Here is a 23,369-nt window from a genome sequence, read left to right as displayed (position 1 = left end):
CTTACATGTGGAATCTAAAAAGAAAAAAAAAACAGATATCGTTACCAGGAGCTGCGGCGGGGCGGGGGGGGGTGCAGAATAAGAGGGAAGTTATTTAAGTGTACATACTTGCATTATGTGATGCGATAGAGGTGTTAGCTAAGGCTACAATGGCAATCATACTGCCAAGCAATATGTTGTTAACATTAAATTTACACAATGTTGTATGTCAAATATACCTCAATAAAAAATAATTGTCGAAAAATGGTAGCTATGTGAGGTGATGGATGTGTCAATTAGCTTGATTGTGGTAGTCATTTCACAATGTATATGTATATCAAATCATCAAATATATATACTTTTATTTGTCAACTATATCTCAAAAAGGTGGAAAAATATCTAAGTATCCATGTCAGAACCTTAGGGTACAAATCATTAATAAGGCTATTAAAATAAATATTGTAACTGAAATGAGTCTGCATTTCATTACAACATTAATTTAGTAATATCAACCATGAACGTAACTTAATCTGAAAAGAAACAACAAAGTTCTTGTATCAGTTCAGAAATTTACTCCATACATAACCATGAAAAAGAATAGAGAGCAACATGGGTCTCAACAAAATCACAAATTTCTTCATGTCATAGACCTTTGTAAATCTTTGAACAGTAGGTATCAAATCCATAAATGTCAAAAGTTTACTATACTTCTATCATTGTACTTATGTCATTGAACACCTATTGCTCTGATGAGAACATGAACTTCCTGGAGACAGGCCCCCTTTTTTCATTCTTTTTATACCAAAGTTGACTTAACACAGTGCAACCACTCCAAGAATATTTGCTGAATTAAATTGCCTCCTAATTTGTGTCTCTGTTTCCAGGCCATCCTCCTCTACAAAATCCTGCCAGTTCTTTTACAAAAATACAATTCTGATAATGTCACTTTTATTGTCCTAAAATCTTTATTGGCTGTTCCTAATCTGCTTTACAAGATTATGTCCACATACCCTGGCAGGGCATTCTGTGCCCACAGCCTGTATTCCCAGTCTCATTCCCAGCCTTCCTCTTCACATACCGACCCTCTCCTCAAGCCATGCTAACTGTTCCTTGAACACTTTTGGATTTTCATTACTCTATGCCTTTGCAAATGCTGTTTCCTCTGTCTGAAAGTTCCTTCCCCCTCCATCTGCCCGGCAAACTCATTTATTATTAAAGCTCAGCTTAAATATCACTACCTTGTAGCTTTCCCTGACCCCTCACAGAATTAGTATCTCCCCCATTTACTTTTATTGTACCAATATGTTTATTTATTCTTAAAATGGCCTAAGCTGACTCAGGGGAAAGGGAAGAAGAGAAGGAAGGAGGGAGCGCCCTGCCAGTGGACTTACCCAAGCAGCGACTGCGGCACTACGTGTTAAGCATATTGTTCAAGCAGCAGTCGGAGGATGGGGCTGGATGACCTTTAAGTCATTAGATGCTACAGTTCGCATCTTTCACATTGCGTGTCTGTGTGCTCGTGTGTGTGTGTGTGTGTGTGTGTGCGCGTGGAGTTGGGAGGGAGGGGACAAAGAGAGAGAAACAGAGACAGAGATCAGAGACGAGATGAGGCGGGACGCAGTGCGGTAAGAACAGATGGGCGGACCCAAATTTCTTCCTCTTTACAGTTTCGCAGAGGTCTAGCCCTGCATCTAGTGCTGTGGCAAGCGGGTGGGAGAGGAGGAAAGAGGAGGGACTGCACTCCCTCTGAGCGTGTCCAGCCTCGACTGCCTGACGGATCACTTTCCGCTCCAACACCGCCAGTTCCTCCTCGCCGTGACTCATGCCTATTGTGCCAGGCAGGGCGCACTCTGCCCTGCAGCCCCACAGGTGGTATCGACTAGGGGAGACTGTTCCCGCCAGGCTAGGCAGTGGAGCGCCGCACAGCGCGCCTTCCCGCCTCTCAGCTGCTGCCCCAGCAGTTCCGACCCAGCGCCAGCAGGCCTGCTCGGTCGATCTTCGAGCCGAAGATGCGGCGGGGCTGGAAGATGGCTCTGTCCGGGGGTCTACGGTGCTGCCGCCGTGTACTTTCCTGGGTGCCTGTGCTTGTTATCGTCCTCGTCGTGCTCTGGTCCTACTATGCCTACGTCTTTGAACTCTGCTTGGGTAAGTGGAGCTAGCACCTAAGATGGGGAAATTATGCTCCCCCTATGTTCTTAGCCCTCACACTGCGGTTTTCCTTTAGCTCCCTGGAGAGCTCCTGGTCTCCAACCTCTGGCTTCCCACAGTATTTCTTGCGGCCTGCCACGAGGGTCCCGCCATGTCACCATCGCTTCCTACCCAAGGTTTCTTACATTATTTCCTGGCCCTACCCACAAGAATTTACTGGCTTTTTCCACTGGGGCCCCCTTTTGTCATACAGGACAACCACTTGTGCCTTGTGCTCTGGTTCTGGGGGCTCCCATCCTACTGAGTTGAGGAAACAACATACCCTGTATACTTAAACTGTCCACTTACACTATGAATCCCACCAATTCACCCAACTAGAAGCCCCACATTTTCCCATTCCTTCCTACTAGGAATCCCAAAATGTTTCCTGTACTCTCTTACTAGCTCGCCTTTATCCAACACTAGGATTCCTCCTTTTCCCGTGATCCTCTCAAGCCAGCTGAAGTGATTCACATTTTTCTGCCACTTAGGACCCCACAGTACACCTTGTTCTATCCCACTGTGGTCTCCCCTTTTCACAAAGTAATAAGCCCTCCATTCCTCTTTCCCTGTGGCTTCAACATTTTCTCATCTTCTCCAGCGGAATGGGAGTCCTACAATACATCCTGTCCTGTCTCCTCACACAAGAGGCCCTGATTTTGTCACGCTGGAGCTCCCTGTAGTCTCCTGCCTGCCTGCTTTGAGGTGTTTTCACTCCTTCCCATTTGGGGCCCCACATTATTTTCTGAACCTCATACTAGTCACCCTGCTTTTATCACACTATGGTCCTGCTTTGTCCACTGTCTTCTCACACTAGAGTATCCTCATTACCCTCCCACAGGGGTTCCCACAGTATCCCCCACACCCCTTCCAAGGGCCATTACTTTTCTAATGATGATCTCCCCTTGCTATCTTTTTTGAAACCTACTCTCTACCTCCTGCAATACTCTTGCACTGTTAGCCACACATTTTGCCATCCTCTTCCTCTGGGTTCTTATTATTATCTTCACTTACTTTCCTCTAGGATTGCACTTGCCCCTTGTCTTCTCGAACTAGGGAAACACCATCCTTTCCTAGGGGGGTTTCTAGTGTTTCCTGCCCCTTCCAATGGGAGCCTCATTTCTTGTTCCCTCTCTTTAGACCACCCTTTTATAAATCCGGCGTCTCCTCTTTGTACCCTGTCCTGTAACACCAGGGAGCATTTCATCCCCTACATATTTATAAAATGGTTCCCACAGTGTATCTTCTGCTTTCAAACTCAGAATTCCACAGTATTTCCGGACACAAATCTCAATCCCACTTGGATTACCCCCAGCCCCCTATCTTTATCACTAATGGCTTTATAGTGTTCTAATCAATTCACAGTGTAGTCTTCATGGTATAGCCTGTCTCCTCACAAAAGAGCCTCTGCTTTTCTCATAGTGAGATCTCCCCTTGCCTCTCACATTGAAGAATCCCTATGTCTTCTCAAAGGAGATTCCACTCATAGTTATTGTGACTGCAGTACTAGAATCCCACTTCTAACACCCTTAAAACTGTGTTCTACAATGTTCCCTATTCATTCAGTGTGAGGTCCCAGTATATTTTCAGTCCCCTCACATTAAGACTCCTATTTGTCCTGTTGGACATCCCCTCACAGAACACTGGCCTGCACAGTGTTTTCTTAACATTTTACATCAGATACCATTATTTAAAAACCAGGAGGGTAAGGTAGCCTTGATTTCCAATTCTGGTTCCACCAGTGCATCCTGTCATCTTCACTTGACAATCTTTAACAAATGAGTGGCCTTGGTTTCAGAAAGGTTAGATCAAATTTTCCTAAACTCACATATTTAGTAAATAATACAGAATCGGATATCAAAGCTGCCTGATAACCAAAGCAACACAACCAAAACAACAGATTTGAGTTTCAGTATGACTCAAAAAGTAATATTAAGGACCTAACTTCTTTCTAGAAAGAGAACCTGATGTCTTTCTCCCTAATATCAGGTTAGAGCTGAAGTCGAAAGTGGTATTTTTGTCTTATAAATCTTAGAGTTTGGATTCTGCCACTTACTAATTAGGATACCTGATGCAACTTACCTAATCTCTCTCAACCTCAGTTGCCTCACATGCACTTTGCTTATATGGTTGTTCATTCATACCGCAAATACTTCCTTATCACCTACTATATGCCATTATAGCATTGTTATGAGATTTAAATAATATGGTGCATGAAAAGCATGCATCACAGTTGACAGCACATCATAAGAGCTCATTAAATAATAACTTGTTATTACTATTATTAATGAGGATATAAGGGATTCTGCTTGACTCAAGAAAATAAGAAGCTTAGACTTTAAACAAGGAGAAAAGTAACAGGATCCATTTTTTAAGGTACAATTCACATAACATAAAATTAACCATTTTAAAGCATTCAATTTAGTGACATTTAGTACATTCACAATGTTATACAGCCATCACTAATATCTAGTTCCAAAACACTTTCATCACCCCAGAAGAAAACCTCATAGGCATTAGACAGTCACTCCCCATTCGCTCCTTCCCCTAGTCTCTACCAACCACTAATCTGTGTTCTGTCTCTATGGATTCTGGATGTTTCACATAAATGGTATCATACAGTATATCTCCTTTTGTGCCTGGCTTCTTTCAATTGGTGTAATGTTTTTGAGGTTTACTCACATTGTAGTATGTAACAGTACTTCGTTTCTTTTTATGGCTGAATAATATCCCATTGTATACCACACTTTATCCATCTTATCCATTCATCCCTTGATGGTTGATGGACATTTGGGTTGTTTCCACTTTTTGTCTATTCTGAATAGTGCTGCTATAAACATTAATGTACAAGTATTTGTTTAAATACCTGTTTTCAACTCTTTTGTGTAAATACCAGGGAGAGGGGTGGTAAAGCTGGGCTGTATGTTAATTCTATGTTTAACTTTTTGAGGAACCTCCAAACTATTTTCTACAATGGCTGCACAATCTACATTTCTATCAGTAATGTTGGAGAGTTCCAATTTCTCCACATTCTCACCAAAACTTGTCATTTTCCTTTTTTTAATTATAGCCATCATAGTGGGTATGATGTGGTATCTCACTGTGATTTTGATTTGCATTTCCCTGATGACTAGTGATACTGAGCAACTTTTCATGTGTTTGTTGGCCATTTGTATCTCTTCTTTAAAGAAGTGTCTATTCAAGTCCTTTGCGCGTTTTTAATTGGGTTATTTATCTTTTTGTTGTTGAATTATAAGATGTCCTTATGTATTTTGGATACTCAACCCTTATCAGATAAATGATTCACAGATACTTTCTCCCATTCCGTGAATTGTCTTTTCACTTCCTTGATAGCATCATTTGATACACAAAGTTTTTAATTTTGATAAAGTTCAATTTATCTATATTTTTTACTTGTGGCCTATGCTTTTGGTATCATATCTAAGAACACATTGCCAAATGCAAGGTCATAAAGATTTACCCCTGTGTTTTCTTCTAAGAGTTTTATAGTTTTATCTCTTACATTTAAGTCTTTGATCCATTTTGAGTTCATTTTTGTATATGGTGTGAGGGAGGAGTCCATGTTCATTCTTTGCATATGGCTATGCAGTTGTGCTAGCATCGTTTATAGAAGAGACTATTCTTACCCCATTGAATAGCCGTGACATGATTGTCAAAACCCAGTTGACCATAGAGCTATGGATTTATTTCTGTACTCTTAATTCTGTACCATTGATTCGTTTGTCTATTCCTCTGCCAGTACCACACTTGTTTTGATTACCATACCTTTGTTTTAAATTTTGAAGTCAAGATGTGTGAGTCCTCCAACTTTATTTTTCTTTTATAAGACTGTTTTGGCTAGGGTCTCTTGCAATTCCATATGAGTTTTAGGATCAGCTTTTCCACTTCTGCAAAGTGGTCATTGGAATTTTGACAAGGATTGTACTGAATCTGTGTATTGTTTTGAAGAGAACGCCATCTTAAAATCAAGTTTTCCAATCCATGCGCATGGGATGTCTCTTCGTTTATTTAGTCTTCAGTCACTTTCAGCAGTGTTTTGGAATTTTAAGTGTATAAGTCCTGAGCCTCCTTGGTTAAATTTATTCCCGAGTATTTTTTTTTTGATGCTATTATAAATGGAATAGCTTTCTTAATTTCCTTTTCTGATTGTTCACTGCTAGTGTATTTAGAAATAAAACTGATATGGAGTGTTGATCTTGTGTTCTGCAACTTTGCTTGAATTTGTTCATTGGTTCTAAGAGGGTTTTTTTTGGTGGATTCTTTAGAATTATTTATACCTAGAATCATATCATATGCAAATAAAAATAATTTTATTTCTTTTTTCCAATTTGGATGCTTTTTTCTTTTTCTTGCCTAGTTGCACTGGCTAGAACTGTCAGTACAATGTTGAATAGAATTGATGAAAATCGACATCCTGACCTTATTTCTTAGCAGAGGGAGAAGATTTCAACCTTTCACCATTGAGTATACTGTTAGGTGTGGGTTTTCCGTAAATGCCCCTTATCAAGTTGAGGAACTTCTCTTCTATTTCTAGTTTCTTGAGCTTTTTTTTTTTCATGAAAGTGTGTGGAATATTGTCAAATGCTTTTCTAGCATCAATTGAGATGAATGTGTGGATTTTTTCCCTTCATTCTGTTAATGTAGTGTATTACTTAATTGATTTTCATGTGTTGAATCACCCCTTACGTTTCTTGGGTACATCTCACTTGATCATGATGTGTAATCCTCTAATATGCTGTTGAATTTGGTTTGCTAGTAATTGCTTGAGTAGTTTTGCATCTATATTCATAAGGGATGTATGTAGTTTTCTTTCCTTGTGATGTCTTTATCTGGCATGGGTGTCAGGACAATGCTGGCCTCATAGAATGAGTTAGGAAGTGTTCTCTTCAATTTTTTTTAACTTTTTGAAAATAATCTTTAATGAGAAACTTGAGCTTGCTTTCACAAACTTACTTTTTAATATCCGGTTTTATATTTGAAATGGCTGTACATAAATCATAATCAAGATTTTAATAGTTAGCATTGGAACACGTATGTTGTAGCAAATGGCAGAATAATGTCTTTTATTCCTTCGTCAGCTGGCAGAAGCTTCCCCCTCACCACTAGCCAGAATTTATATAATTTGATCTATTTAAGTTGTTATTTAAGGGTAAGATGATTCTTTACTTAAATCCAGCAGCTTTTCTTTTTCTTTCATTGACAAATATAATATCTTATGATAATGTGAATGGATTTAGAATGAAATCAAATTTGATCATATTAGTTTTTCTAAATAATAATGAAGCTTTTCCTTAAGCCTACACAAGTGTTCTGCTATTGGTTTTTAATCATTTTTAAGATTCATGTATTAGTCTTGATTATTATTACCAGTAAATCACATTAACCCCACTTATCCAAAGAACTGCATGAAAACATATAAATGTGGATGGACAAAGTTTATGAATTCTCTTCAATTTTTTGTAAGAGTTTGAAAAGGATTGGTGTTAATTCTTTAAATATTTGGTACAGTTTACCAGTGAAGCCATCTGGTCTTGGCTTTTTTCTTTGTTGGGAGGTTTTGATTACTGATTCAATCTTTTACTTGTTAAAAACATGCTCAGATTTTCTCTTTCTTCTTTTGTCAGTTTTGGTAGTTTCTGTGTTTCTAGGAATTTATCCATTTCATCTAGGTTATCCAGTTTGTTAGCATAAAATTGTTCCTACTATTCTATTATAATCCTTTCCATTTATGAATGTTCTCTATTAATATCTCCACTTTCATTTATGATATTAGTAATTTGAGTCTTCCCTTCTTTTTTCTTGTCCAGTCTAGTTAAAGGTTTGTAAATTTTGTTTTCTTTTCAAGGCCCCAACTTTCAGTTTCCAGAGTTCTGCGAAAGTTGATTCTGACAGTTTCTGCCACTTCATTCATGGCTTTTAGGGAAGGACAAAAGCCAGGAATTCCCTACTCTGCCATTTTTGGTGGTTAACAGTATCCATTTTGAGATTAAAATTAAAAGGTCCAGGAAATAATTCTACTGAGAAGCTAGAATTTCTTCAAAGAGAGTCAGAAGAAATGAAAACTGATAAGGCAAAAAACCAGAAGGAGCAGTTTCTAGATACCAAATTTCTATAGAAGTAAAAGCTATCCATTTAAGCCTATATGAATCATGGTATTCTTATATCTAAAATAGTTTTATAATTCATCCATATATGGAACAGTCAAAAGCATCACACCTGAGTAGTTAAGTATCATATGAAACATCTAAAATAATTCCAATGATTCTTAAACCTGGCTGATAATCATAATCACCTGCTGAGTTTTTTGTAATACAGATTCCTACACCTCCACCCAGAGATGTGTTATATGAAGGCGGCCCTAGAATCTATATTTTTATCAGTTCCCTAGGTGGGTATTAAAATCATCTAGATTTGGGAATGGCTGCTGAAAAAGTAAATGAATGGCTAGTATGAGTAACTTTTTCAGAGGAGTAAATGAAGACTGGCATGATTAGTTTGCTTTCAACAAGCAGAACATAATGAGAAATGTATCTAGGTTCTCCATTTCAAATTCTATTCTCTCTCCTAACCTAAAGTATAAGAAACATCTACTGGAAAAAGTGAGTATCAAATATATTCATTTTGACATTGAATACATTATTTTAAAACCATCCTATTTAACTTTGGGATCAATATCATAAACAATTTTAAAAATAAGACTTGTTTTGTCCCAAACTATTGTAAAACCTAACCTCACTGAACAGTTTACCTTTTTCAGAAAAATAGCTAACAATAATTAAGTACCTATTATGTATCAGGCACCCAAGTACTTTACATGTATTTTATAATTTAGTTCCTATAACAACCTTATAACATAAATTAGTTTATCCTCAGTTTACGGATGAAAAAACTGAGGCACAAAGAGATTAAATAATTAATCACAGAACAAGTAAGTGACAGAGCCAGAATAAGAATACATACCATATTCATCAGTCATGATTGCTAAACATCACTGCAATAAACTCCCTTCCCAAATGAGTCATCAATTAAAAGAGAACTTCATGCTGTAACTCAGCACTCATCTCACTAGACTCATATTTTCAGCCTTCCCACTCTCCTTCCACAAGTCCTTTTGAGCTTCACTAATTTGGTAGCCATTAGCCATATGTGGCTATTAAAGACGTGAAATATGGTATCTGAATTGAGACGTACTGGAAAACTTAAAATATGCACCAGATTTCAAAAGTTTAATGCAAAAAGAAGTATGCAAAATATATAGTTAATAATCTGTGTAGATAACATGTTGAAATGATATTTTTGATATATTGGATTAAATAAAATATATTATTAAAGTTAACTCCACTTTTTTATTATTATTTTTAACTTTAAAAAATGTTCCTACTAGAACATTTAAATTACATGGTTTGTATTATATTTCTCTTGGACAGCACCGTTGTAGAACTTCTTCCATGTCCTTGGACTAACATTGTTGACCATCCGCATATAGTCCCAAATTAGGTTTATTCTACCAATACCCTTCTGTGAATTCTAAAATGTGTCTGTTTAAAGGATGTCATGATATATGCTTTCGTTTGAAACTAGTTGTCTTTGATGAAAAGCCCTTGCATATATTCTACCCTTCCATACCTTTTCTCCATACTTGGTTGCAAAGATAGGTAAAATAAAAGAGGAGAGAGTAAAAAAAGCTATTTGATGATAACCCCAGTCACTTAACTTGCCGATAGTGAGCTAAAATTTGAAGGAACAGAGCAGGTGTGTAATTACACATATCACCACATCACTCTATAATCATGCATGACAAATTACCCATAGTATGGCTAAGTGTACATTTCCCCAAGAGATTCATGATAAAGGATTCATTTTGGAAAAGTTTAGTCATTTTCATTTTAAATATGACTGAAGTATCTTAGTCTTTTCCTTTAATAACGCAAAAGGCAATATTAGAAAAATAAAGGAAAGGCAGAACTACCAAGATAAGTGCCACAATGTTTTAGAATAAAGACCACCTTTTTTTTTTCCCTCAGAAGTATGTAACTTCTAACAGGGAATTTTACAAGAAAATATTTTTCCCTTAGACTTATTGACTCCGTACAGATTTTAGGAGTGAAAAGACTTTAAAAGTCAAGTCCAATACCTAACTAATGTCTAAATGTCCTACAGGACATTTCCAAGTGTTTATAATGGGAAACTTACTCCTTCCCAATACTGCCAGTCTCGCTGCTCATCGTTATCATCATCATCATCATCATCATCATCATCATCATCATCATCATCATCATTATCTTCTCTTTTATTGAACTGAAATGTGTTGACCTGCAGCTTTTACTCATTGATTCTATTTCTGCCCTCTGTTCTTGGATCATATAAACCAATCCCACTTGCACATGATGGTCCTAAAATTACTTAAAAACAGCTATCCCCCACCTAGAGACTTCACAGGTCCCCACTCATTTTTCTGTATATGCGTTGTCTCACTCCAATATCTGCCAAGCACTGGATGTTCTCCTTCCCTAACCCACAAATGCTGTAGCAAGTGGCCAAGCAAATGGGAGTTAGGATCTCCACTTTTTGTTTCGCAGTAATTGTTCATCGATAGAGGTAGAAGGAGATACACCAAACAGCAATTTGTCAGCTACTCTTTATTAATATTGTTCTCCAAGCAACTGTGCTCTCTCTAGTTCCATTCTAAAGAGATGTTATTAACCCAATTCAGGGCCTAGTGGGACTGATGTAGTCACACAACATGTATGTGCAAAATCATGAAGTCCCAGGTTGACCCATCAAGACTTCTTGTTTCCACTTCCATTTGTCAAAGTAGAGGATGTGCTTCTGTCAATCATTCTTAACCAGGATTCTCTAACTGAAAAGAAAAAAAAAAAGAAATTGGTATCAATCTCCAGGCCAGTGTATTAGAAAAAAGAGGACATCATCTGGTCGGATTTTTAGCACAGACAAAATGGAGTAGTTTTAACAAAGTCCATCCAAAAGATCATTACAAGGAGCATTTTTTAAAGACTCAACAAAAATAGACCTGCAAATAAAGAGGAGAAGTTATGACTAATGAAGAACCTGAGGAAATAACCCCTAGAATATAGTCTCATTCTCTGGATTTTTCCCCTTTTCTGATCCTTAAGAGTTTAACAATGTGTATGAAAACCACTTTAATTTAATAGCTTCTCAAGATTGAGATCTATGCCTTATAATTTCACTTTGCCTTAGCACCTAGTACAGATGCACACAGATGTTGGTGGTGAGTAAAGACAGGTAGGCCCCATTTTGTACAAATGACATTCTGAACAGAAGTTACATATATATCACAGTAAGCCAACAAGGAATGATTGGAGAAGGTAGACATAATACATGGAAAAAGTCCTGGAGACTGGAATATAGTCCCAACTCCGCCACTAACTTGTTCTGTGACCTTGGGCAAATCATATTACACTACTCTAGTCCATTTTTCTTTTCTGTAAATGAGACAAACCAGATAATTGCTAAAGTCCCTTCCAGTTCTAATATTCTATGAAATCTTCATTCAAATATAATAATTAATATTCATTAAGTACTTGCCTTGTGCTAGATACTATGCTAGACAGCATTTACATACATTAACTCATCTAATTCTCAAGTAACCTTGTGAGGTAGGCAATGTTATGGAAGCTAAGCAACTTACCCAGGGTCACAAAATAGTGCAACTGGGCTTCTAACCCAGAAAATCTGACATCAGAGCTGGCATGCAACCTCTACAATATATTACCTCTAAATACACAAGAGAAACTTGGTTTTTAAAGACGTTCTACAGTGAATACTTTGGGAAAATGAATAGTCATCTCCTAATTTATCATCTTTTAAGTTCTCACTGCCATGTTATATAGCTTGAGTGTTTCCCATTTGTTGGCTTTTTTAAAGTCAGATTATCCTTGTATTTGTTGAACGAGTAGAAATTCTTACTCAAGGTTTAAAATGAAGGAAGGTAGCAAAAGATAGAATTTAATCATCCTTGCCTTCTGTTATGTTAGCAGGCTGGTGGTTTCCTAAAGTATCATTGAATAAATTACTAAAAATGATGCTATGGAAAAATGCATTAGAAAAATAATGTTTCTAAGTATCACTAATCTTGACCTTTCTCTCTCTTTTCACAGTGACTGTTTTGAGCCCAGCAGAAAAAGGTAAGCAGGTATTATAAATTGTTTTGGTCAGGACTGTATCCCTCTTTCTGCCTAAAAGTGAATTACATTAAAGCCTATAAATTGAGCAACTTTCCCAGGAATACACTGAGGTTAGTGGAAAGTTTAGGATAATGGTTTTTAGGAAGCTTACCCAGAGATAGAGCAGAACATATTTTAAGTAGCTCCTCTGGCTGTAGGACAGGAATTTGAAGTTACCAGGACTTATGATAGAAAAGGGCACAGGTAGCCACTCTGTTTGCCATACTAACCCTAGGCTTTCTCTTGGTTCATCACTATTGCGCTAGGTACCTTGCCTTTCTGCCCAATTCATTCCCTCTTCAAGGCATGGAGTAAGGGCCCCACAGTGGGGCTTTTAAGGGCTAAGTCCTTCACCATCACAGTTCCAATATATTTACTCTACTACTCTTCACTCCTCACCCCCATCTTGGCTTGATCTGCAATTTATACCACCATTCTAAACAGACTGAGGCATTCCTCATTAAAAAATGTGTAAGCTAAACATGTGTCTTAACAAACCTTTAGTTTCACATTATTTTATCAGGTATAACCATAAGTATTCATATAGCCACTTTTAATTCCCACTTCATGGGAATTGTTGTAATTCATTAACTACATAACTTTCATATCATGCTGTTTTAAAGCTGCAGTTTGCTATTACTTATTTAACAGAGGTGTTGGCTGTACAGGCAATAGAGCAGAGTTGTGGGAAGATAGTAGAGCATTGTAGTTAAAAGTATGAGAACTGTCTAAATTCCAATCCTGGCTCCACTACTTCCTAGTAAATTATTTGACCTCCTTGTGCTCACTTTATTCATATGTAGAATAGAAATAATAATAATACCTATTTCATGGAGTTATTATGAAAATTTAATGAGGTATGCATGTAAAGCCCTTAGAACAGTGGTGAATAAAGCACATACTGATGACTCAATAAATGTTTGCTACTTTTGTTACAGCCTTAGAGCAAATCTTGAACTGCCTCTTATTGTTATGGATGGTTCTTAAAGTCAGAGATCATTTTCTGTATACATATATAAATATTTATAAATAAATGTCATTTTCCACAATAACCTTTCAAGATAAGTTGGGTGGGGGCTTAGATGATGCTCCACCATAATAGGAATAATGACAATAATATTGTTATTATTATTGGAAACTACAGTTTATTGTGCAGAGTATCCTGCTAAGTATTGTGTGTGTGTGTGTGTGTGTGTGTGTGTGTGTGTGTAATCTTTCAATATTTACGTCAACACAATGATGTAGACATTCTTATATCCATTTTATTGAGAAGGAAACTGAAGTTTAGAGAGGTTAAGTAACTTATCCCAGGTCATCTAGCTAGTAAGTGGCAGGGCGCAAACCCAGAACTACCTGACTTCAAAGTCCATGCTGTTAAGCAAACCTATGCTTGTTCTTTTTACTTTTCAGTCTACAACTCCCTCGTTTGCTTAGTTGACCTCCTTACTCCTTACTCAGAACATTGATGATCAATTTCTAGCGTCTATCAATGATCATTTTTCTAGTGTCCAAAGTAGTATATTTTCATTTCTTGTGTGTTGTCAATGAACTCAACCACACCAGTGTAGAGTGTCATTTGTAAGCCAAACTCAGTTCAAAGCCTTTCTAATAGCATCAATCCAGTTACCAGAATTTTAACTCTTTAGGAAACTGTTACCACAATGTATGATTTTAAGGTCCCTCTGACTCTAGAATTCTGTAATTCCAAAGCACTTCTCTCCTGATAGCTCTTAAATTTATCAAACACTAAAAAAATAAGATTAGACTTTGCTTCTTTTTTCTGAAGTGGGGTATAATGGGACAAAGCACAGGATTTAGGGACAGAAGATCTGGGTTGGAGTTCCAGCTCTATCATTTACTAGCTCTATGACCTTTGGTAAGTAACTCAACTTCTCTGAATTTCAATTTCTGTAAAATAAGGCTAGTTTAATAACATCTTACAGATTTACTGTAAGCTAGTAGGAGTAAAAGTATATAGGAGTAAAATATGCAGCATTAAACTGCTTTGTAAATGTTAAGTATTAACAATCTCATTGTAACATTTTTTTATATGTCAGGAGTCTCAAGACAGTAGAATCCATAAACTAAAATTAGATTCAATTGTAGCCAGAAGTTGGAAAGTTAGACTTGAAAAGAGCTTCTGAACACTAGGGCAGGTTACTAGGAGATGCCATGAAAACTATTCAGAAACTATCAGGCACCCAACTATCTGGCATGAATCAGTGAGCCTTGCCTAGAAGCAGACCAACAGGCCTAATGAGTATCTGAGATCAGTTCTAACCCTGTGAATCTGTGACTTCTTTCGAATTATACTACACTATTAACTTAGAATACAGTACAACATATGACTGCCAGTAGGAACATTATTTGGCATAAGCAAAGAAAATATAAGGGACAAAGAAATGAAAGCCTCAAATCACGTAACCTTTTATTCATTATTCACAGCTTAGGAAAACCATAGTCAGACATACTGCAAAAGTTTTTCCATTTCTTGTCTGCTTAATGGTTCCTCTACTGGGTTGAAGAGTGTCCCTCCAAAATTCATGTCCACCCAAAACCTGTGAATGTGAATTTATTTAAAAATAGAATCTTTGCAGATGCAATCAAGTTAAGATGAGGTCACATTGGATTAGGGTGGACCCTATGGCTGGTGTCCTTATAAGAAGAGGGAAATTTGGATACACAGATACACACAGAGAGAAAACAGCCATGTGAAGACAGAAGCAGAGATTAGAGTTTTGTTGCCATAAAGGAACACCAAGGATTGCCAGAAACGGCCAGAAGCTAGGAAGAGGCAAGGAAGCATCCTCCCCTGGAGCCTTCAGAGAGAACATGGCCTTGCCTATACCTTAATTTCAGACTTCTTGCCTCCAAAACTGTAAGAGAATAAATTTATGTTGCTTTAAGCCACCCAGTTTGTGATAATTTGTTATGAAAGCCCTAGGAAACTTAATACAGTTCCTGATAAATTTCAATCTCTAATGCACTGTTAAGTAGCAAATTAGCAGACTTTGGTGTCAGATGTACCAGGGATCAAATCTTGACTTTGCCACTTACTATATATATGACCTTGGAGAACTTAAGCTAAGTTTCACTTTCTTCCTCTGTAAAATGGGAATAACAATACCTACCTTTCATGGTTTAAAGCACTAAATGAGATGATGTATGTAAGTCTCTTGGCATAGTGCATGGCATATGATAAGTACAGAATAAGTAGTAATAGATACTATTGTTATTAACATTTGAAAGGACCTAAAAGATCTTTCTTCTAAGAAGGATAACATATTTCAGGACTATAATTCCAACTACTACCCTTTTGTAAATATATTGTCAAAATCCTTGCACTCATATTTTGTAAGTAGAACAACTGAGACCCAAAGAAGTAAAATATTTTGACCTAGTCATGCTGATTCTAGTGCACAGAAAGGACTAAAGCTCAGATCATCTGAACCACAGTCCAGAATATTATATATTATGCCACCCTTGATTATACAGGACTCAGAAATTCTTTAAGACATGAGTCCATCTGTCCTTCCATAGACCGTACTAGAAAACAAAATATTTGCTTTCATAAGAGTGTTTTGCATGGATGATCTCATTCAGTATCTTACTATCTGTATTTTGAAGATCTTGAGTAGAAGGTCTTCCCTCCTCTACTCCTAAAGTGAGACTATGGGATGAACTAGAGGTTAAGAATTTGGTAGAGTCCAAGGATTGGTAAAGCTAAGGGATGAATTTAGAAATGAGATTAGGCACAATCTGTCAGGCAATCCACATATAATCAAGAGCAATGTATTGACCACAGTTGTTCATCTTCAAAAAGGGCCATCAATCATTTTAAGCAAATGTTTAACTCATTATCTGAGAATTCATTTGTATTTTGAATGGTTTGCATACTAAATTCTCTAGTTTCCCATTTAAAGTTAAAAATGATTGTAATTATTTACCTTTTTCGAAATAGGTGCAATTCCTAAATAATAGAACTGTTATGGGCTGAATTGTGTCCCCTCAAAATTCATATGTTGAAATCCTAACCTCCAGTAACTTAGGATGTGACCGTATTTGGAGATAGGGTCTTTAAAGAGGTAATTAAATGAAAATGAGGTCACTAGGGTGGGCCCTAATCAATGTGACTGGTGTCCTTATAAAAAGAGGAGATTAGGAAAAAGACACACACAGAGAGAAGACCATGTGAAGAGACAGGGAGAAGATCACCATCTACAAACCAAGAGGAGAGGCCTCAGAAGAAACAACCTTGTCGACACCTTGATCTTGGACTTCCAACCTCCAAAATTGTGAGAAAGAAAATTTCTGTTGTTTAAGCCACTTAGTCTGTAGTACTTTTCATGGCAGCCCTAGCAAACTAATAAAAGAACTTATTCAGGTTTCCATTTGAAAACTCTGCTTTGTGTCAGTTTTTTTTTATTATACTAACCTTAATTTATTGGTGATATATTAGACACCATAGGGTGAGAGGGCATTGGGAGGAAAAAGTTTGGGCCACAATATGATCTTTTATACTCACCTCCATACTGTATAGGGAATCTTCAATTTATTTTGTTGTTGTTCTTGTTTTCCTTTTTTTTTTTTTTAGAAATTCACGTTCTTATTGATTGATTGATTGATTGATTGATTGATTGCTGTGTTGGGTCTTCGTTTCTGTGCGAGGGCTTTCTCTAGTTGTGGCAAGCGGGGACCACTCTTCATCGCGTTGCGCGGGCCTCTCACTATCACGGCCTCTCTTGTTGCGGAGCACAGGCTCCAGACGCTCAGGCTCAGTAATTTGTGGCTCACGGGCCCAGTTGCTCCGTGGCATGTGGGATCTTCCCAGACCAGGGCTCGAACCCGTGTCCCCTGCATTGGCAGGCAGATTCTCAACCACTGCGCCACCTGGGAAGCCCCTCCTTTTTTTTAAATTACAGTATAGTTGATTTACAATATTATATTAGCGTCAGGTGTACAACAGAGTGATTCAACATTTTTACAGATTATGCTCAGTTTATAGTTCAGTTATTCCCTGTGCTCGCTATACAATATATCCTTGTTGCTTATTTATTTTATACATAGTAGTTTGTGCCTCTTTATCCCCTACCCCTATCTTGCCCCTTCCCCCTTCCCTCTCCCTGCTGGTAACCACTAGATTGTTCTCTATACCTGTGAGTCTGTTCCTTTTTTGCTATATTCACTAGTTTGTTTTATTTTTTAGATTCCACATATAAGTGATAACATACAGTATTTGTTTTTCTCTGTCTGACTTATTTCACTAAGCATAATACCCTCCAGGTCCATCCATGTTGTTGCAAATGGCAAAATTTCATTCTTTTTTATGGCTGAGTAGTATTCCATTGTGTGTGTGTGTGTGTGTGTGTGTGTGTGTATATATATATATATATATATATATATATACACCACATCTATATCTGTTCATCTGTTGATGGATACTTAGGTTGCTTCCATATCTTGACTATTGTAAATAATGCTGCTATGAATATTGGGGTGCATGTATCTTTTTGAATTAGTGTTTTTGTTTTCTTAGGCTATATACTGAGGAGTGGAATTGCCAAATCATATGGTAGTTCTATTTTTAGTTTTCTGAGAAACCTCCATACTGTTTTCCACAGTGGATACACCAATTTACATTCCCACCAACAGTGTATGAGGGTTCCCTTTTCTCCACATCTTCACCAACATTTGTTATTTGTGTTCGTTTTGATGATAGCCATTCCGACAGTTGTGAGGTGACCTTACGGTTTTGATTTGAATTTCTCTGATGATTAACAATGTTGAACATCTTTTCATGTGCCTGTTGGCCATCTGTATTTCTTCTTTGGGAAAATGAATATTCAGGTCTTCTGCCTATTTTTTAATTGTTTGGTTTTTTGATATTGAGTTGTATGAGCTGTTTATGTATTTTGGATATTAACCCTTTATCATTTGCAAATATTTTCTCCCATTCAGTAGGTTGTCTTTTCATTTTGTTGATGGTTTCATTTGCTGTGCAAAGCTTATAATTTAAATTAGGTCCCATTTGTGTTATTTTTGCTTTTGTTTCCTTTGCCTTAGGAGACAGATCCAAAAAAATATTACTATGATTTATGTCAGAGTGTTCTGCCTACATTCTCTTCTAGGAGTTTTATGGTTGCCAGTCACATTTAGGTGAGTTTATTCACCTAATTCATTTTGAGTTTATTTTTGTATATGGTGTGAGAAAATGTTCTAATTTCATTCTTTCACATGTAGCTGTCCAGCTGTCCTAGGCCCACTTATTAAAGAGACCATCTTTTCTCCATTTTATATTCTTTTTTATTGAAATATAGTTGATTTACAATGTTGTGTTAGTTTCAAGTGTACAGCAAAGAGATTCAGTTATACATATATATATATACTTTTTTTACATTCTCTTCCATTATAAGTTATTACAAGATATTTAGTATAGTTCCCTGTGCTATACAGTAGGTCCTTGTTGGTTACCTATTTTATATATAGTAGTGTGTATATTTGAATCCCAAACTCTTAATTTATCCCTTCCACCCTTTCCCCTTTGGTAACCATAAGTTTGTTTTCTATGTCTGTGAGTCTATTTCTGTTTTGTAAATAAGTTCAAGTGTATCAATTTTTTTAGATTCCACATATAAGCAACATCATATGATATTTGTCTGGCTTACTTCACTTAGTATGATAATCTCTAGGTCCATTCATGTTGCTGCAAATGACATTATTTCATTCTTTTTTATGGCTGAGTATTCCATTGTGTATATATACCACATCTTCTTTATCCATTCATCTGTCGATGGACACTTAGGTTGCTTCCACGTCTTGGCTATTGTAAATAGTGCTGCTATGAACATTGGGGTGCATGTATCTTTTCGAATTAGAGTTTTCTCTGGATATATGCCCAGGAGTGGGATTGCAGGATCATATGGTATCTCTAATTTTAGTTTTTTAAGGAACCTCCATACTGTTCTCCATAGTGGCTGTACCAATTTACATTCCCACCAACAATGTAGGAGGGTTCCTTTTTCTCCACACCCTCTCTAACATTTATTTTTGTAAACTTTTTGATGATGGCCATTCTGACTGGTGTGTGATACCTCATTGTAGTTTTGATTTGCATTTCTCTAATTAGTGATGTTGAGCATCTTTTCATGTGCCTTTTGGCCATCTATATGACTTCTTTGGAGAAATATCTATTTAGATCTTCTGCCCGTTTTTTGATTGGGTTTTTTTTTTTTATATTGAGCTTTATGAGCTGTGTCTATGCTTTGGAGATTAATCTCTTGTTGGTCGCATTGTTTGCAAATATTTTCTCTATTCTGTAAGTTGACTTCTTGTTTTGTTTATGGTTTCCTTTGCTGTGCAAAAGCTTTTAAGTTCAATTAGGTCCCATTTGTTTATTTTTGTTTTTATTTCCATTACTCTAGGAGACGGATCCAAAAAGATATTGCTGCGATTTATGTCAGAGAGTGTTTTGCCTTTTTTTTTGCCCTAGGAGTTTTATGGTATCCAGTTTTACGTTTAGGTCTTTAATGCATTTTGAGTTAATTTTTGTGTATGCTGTTAGAGAATGTTCTAATTTCATTCTTTTACATATTCTGGCCTCCTTTGTTGTAGATTGATTGACCATAAGTGCATGGGTATAATACACTATTTTATATTTATTATTGTAAAATTACTTTGTAATGAGGATTTGGGAACCAGACAAAAGCTCTCTTTATGGGCTAACCCACTTCTAAAAGAGTATTATGTTGATGTTAATATTAGTGTAATTATAATAATTATATATAATTATAATAATTAGTATCAATATGCTGATTTATATCAATATAATTTTGTTACAAAAATAATGCTTATTGAAAATTCAAACTAAACAAAAATATATAAGATAAAAAATAAAGTCCTCCTCACACTCCCCCCTCCCTTATCAATGTCTATTCACAGATTACTAGTATATTTGGTTTGATTTGTATCCTTCTAGATCTTTCTCTCTGTATTTACATATAAACATATGATTATGGATTTGTATAATTTGTTTAAGATTGGTTGTTTTTTAATCTGGATGATACTGTGCATATTTTCCTATGATTTAGTATTTTCACTTAATAATATATCATAGATGTCTTTCCATATTAGTATATACAAACATGTTTCATTTTTTTAATGACCTCAAATTATTCCATGGTATGGATATATTGATACTATGATTTATTTAACCATTCCCCAATGATGAATTTAAAAAACAAAACTTTATTGTTTTTCTTGATTATAAAGGTAATAGAACCTCATAAAATGCAAACAGTATAGAAGTGGATAAAATAGAAAGTGTAAGTCCTTTGTAGTCACTGCAGAGGTTAAGGATGAAGCAAGATTCAGTGGTGTGTATAGTACACACCACTTGATAAATGTTTTAAAAAGTGATTTTCCTCCCTTACATTTTGACAAGTCTCTTTTGCTATAGCTACATCTAGATGTACCATTTCAAAGATATGACTCTCCCAAGCTTCAATTTGCTCCTCCCCAGTGGGCTGGGCTGGAACTTCCATGCTCCTGTGCCCTTCCCAATATGTCTCCTGCAGCCCCCACTTGTATCTGGCTACCATTTGGTGCAGGCATGTATGGAGCCAAAATGGTGAGATCTATGTGTGTGAGGAAAGATCAGCCAGAGTTCAGCCAATGCTAGGTTTCAGAGACATGATTTTGCTTCCTACCCTAGCTGTGTACCTGTCAACACTGTTTTCAGTCATACAGCCTATAACTTCTAACACATTTAAATGTGGCTATGAGGAAAATAAGAATATTAGACTGGAAGTAAGAATAAGTAGCTAACTGTTAGAAAATCTACGATGAAAAGACATCAAAGGAAAAGGCCCATGTAATCTCTTATTTATTTATTTTCTTATTTACTTATTTCTTTTCTCTGGGTGTTAAACTAAATATTTTGATTATTATCAGTTAACAGGTGAATGGACTGGAGGCTAAAGATAACTAAGGTCACTTAACTATTAAAGAGTCATAATAAATACTACTTCAAGTGCACTTAATGTGTGCCAGCTACTGCTCTAATGTGCCTTAGGTATATTGATTCATTTAATTCTCATTTACAGCCCTATAAAGTAAGTATTATCATATGCCCATTTACAGATGAGAAAACTGAGTATAGCGAGTACATTAGTTTGCTAGGGCTGCCATTACTAATTACCACAAGCATAGTGACATAAACCAACAGAAATTTATACTTTTATGGACCTGGAGGGCAAAAGTCTGAAATCAAGGCATCGGCAGGCCATGCTCCCTCCAGAGGCTCAAGAGGAGATTCCGAATCTTATCTCTTGCAGCTTCTAGTGACTGCCTTTGTTCCTTGGCTTGTGGCTGCATCACTTTACCTTGGAAAAGACCCATTTTTAAATCTCTTTGTTTTTGTTTTTGTCAGGTTTATTGAGATATGATTTACATACAATAAGAATCACACCTTTTTAGTGTACAGGTTGTTGAGTTTTGACAAATGTATACAATGATGTAAACACCACTACCATCAAGATATAGAATATTTACATTACCCTCAAAATATCACCTCTCCCCAGAGTTCTCTGACTTTCCACGCTGGTGACCAATAATCAGTTTTCTGTCCCTATAGTTTTACCTTTTTCAGAATGTCATATAAATTGAATATTACAATGCATAGCTTTTTGAATCTGGCTTCTTTCATTTAGCAGTATGCATTTAAGATTCATCCTTGTCAGTGCATGTATGAGTAGTTTGTTCCTTTTTATTGCTGAGTAGTGTTCTATATAATAAATGTACTACAGTTTGCTTATTCATTCACCAGCTGATGAGCATTTGGGTTGTTTTCAGTTTTGGGCTATTATAAATAAAATTGATAAGAATACACATGTACAGGCCTTTGTGGAAATGTGTGTTTTTATTTCTCTTGGGTAAATACCTAGGAGTAGGATTGCTGGGTTGTGTGGTAATTTTATGTTTATAAGAAACTGCCAAACTGTTTTCCAAAGCAGTCCTACCATTTTGTATCTCCATCAGTGATATGAGAGTTCCAGTGGCTCTGTATCTTCACTGTCACTTAGTGTTGTCAGGTTTTTTGTGTATGAAGTGGTATCTCCTATGGTTTTAATTTACCCTCTGTAATGACTAATGATAAGCATCTTTTCATGTGCTCGTTTGCCATCTGTATACCTTCTTTTATGAAGTGTCCAAGTCTTCTGCCTAATTTTTTTGAATTGTTTGTCTTATTATCGAGTTGTAAGAGATCTTTAAATGTCTAGATACAAGTCTCTATGTTTTTAAGCAATTATGATTCCTCTCCATGGGAAAAAAATTAGGATCAACAGGAGGGCGTTACCAGGAAGCATATTTCTGCTTAATATGACAAAGATGTGTCTAACAATCAGAGTTATCCAGCGATAGAATGGACTGCCCAAGAGTTGATAAGTTTCCCGTGACTTCAGGTGTTCAAATGAAAGTTGGGTGACCAATTGTTAGGGATAATGTAAAGCAGATTTAGTCATCATGGAGACTGCTGGACCAAATGACATCCAAGGGCTCTTTCTAATCTAAAATTTTATAATACTAAGATAAATCAAGTCAACATCATATTAATGAGGTAGAGGTCTTATTGGTTGTGTAAACAAAAGGAAATAGATTCTGAGGGAACCAAGCTGGGATTTTGACAAACCCTACCACTTCCCCAACCAGTGAAAAATAGGCTCACAAATCCCTAGCCACCATATAGACAGTAAAGTGTCTCTGTTCTGCTTCAGTGTCCTCTGTGAATATCCCTGACAACATGGGGGCATTGGGCTATACTTAATCCAAATGATACATACAGAATGATGACATCTCAACTATCCATTTTAAACCAGGAAAGTAGACAAAGATAATTCCCCAAGGAATGTTGCTCTGTGTACTTCTTTATCCCCAAGATGAATGAATCAATGAAATGTTAAGTAGATATTATCAAGAAGA

The 23,369-nt window shown here is 36.5% G+C and overlaps 1 protein-coding gene across 2 annotated transcripts in view; it reads left to right on the top strand.

Moving 5' to 3' along the window:
- The first annotated feature begins 1,730 nt into the window (after positions 1–1,730).
- ZDHHC15 (zinc finger DHHC-type palmitoyltransferase 15) overlaps positions 1,731–23,369 on the top strand; it is a 126,708-nt gene continuing 105,069 nt past the window's right edge. For both annotated transcript variants that reach the window (XM_068533895.1, XM_068533896.1), the window contains exons 1-2: positions 1,731–2,124; positions 12,327–12,353. In XM_068533895.1, coding sequence (XP_068389996.1) covers positions 1,989–2,124; positions 12,327–12,353 — 163 coding nt within the window. In that variant the 5' untranslated portion in view covers positions 1,731–1,988. The remainder of the gene's footprint in view (positions 2,125–12,326; positions 12,354–23,369) is intronic.

The sequence above is a fragment of the Eschrichtius robustus genome, chromosome X, assembly GCF_028021215.1.
Source record: "Eschrichtius robustus isolate mEscRob2 chromosome X, mEscRob2.pri, whole genome shotgun sequence".
NCBI classification, from domain to species: domain Eukaryota; kingdom Metazoa; phylum Chordata; class Mammalia; order Artiodactyla; family Eschrichtiidae; genus Eschrichtius; species Eschrichtius robustus.
This window is presented reverse-complemented; position numbering and strand designations above follow the sequence as displayed.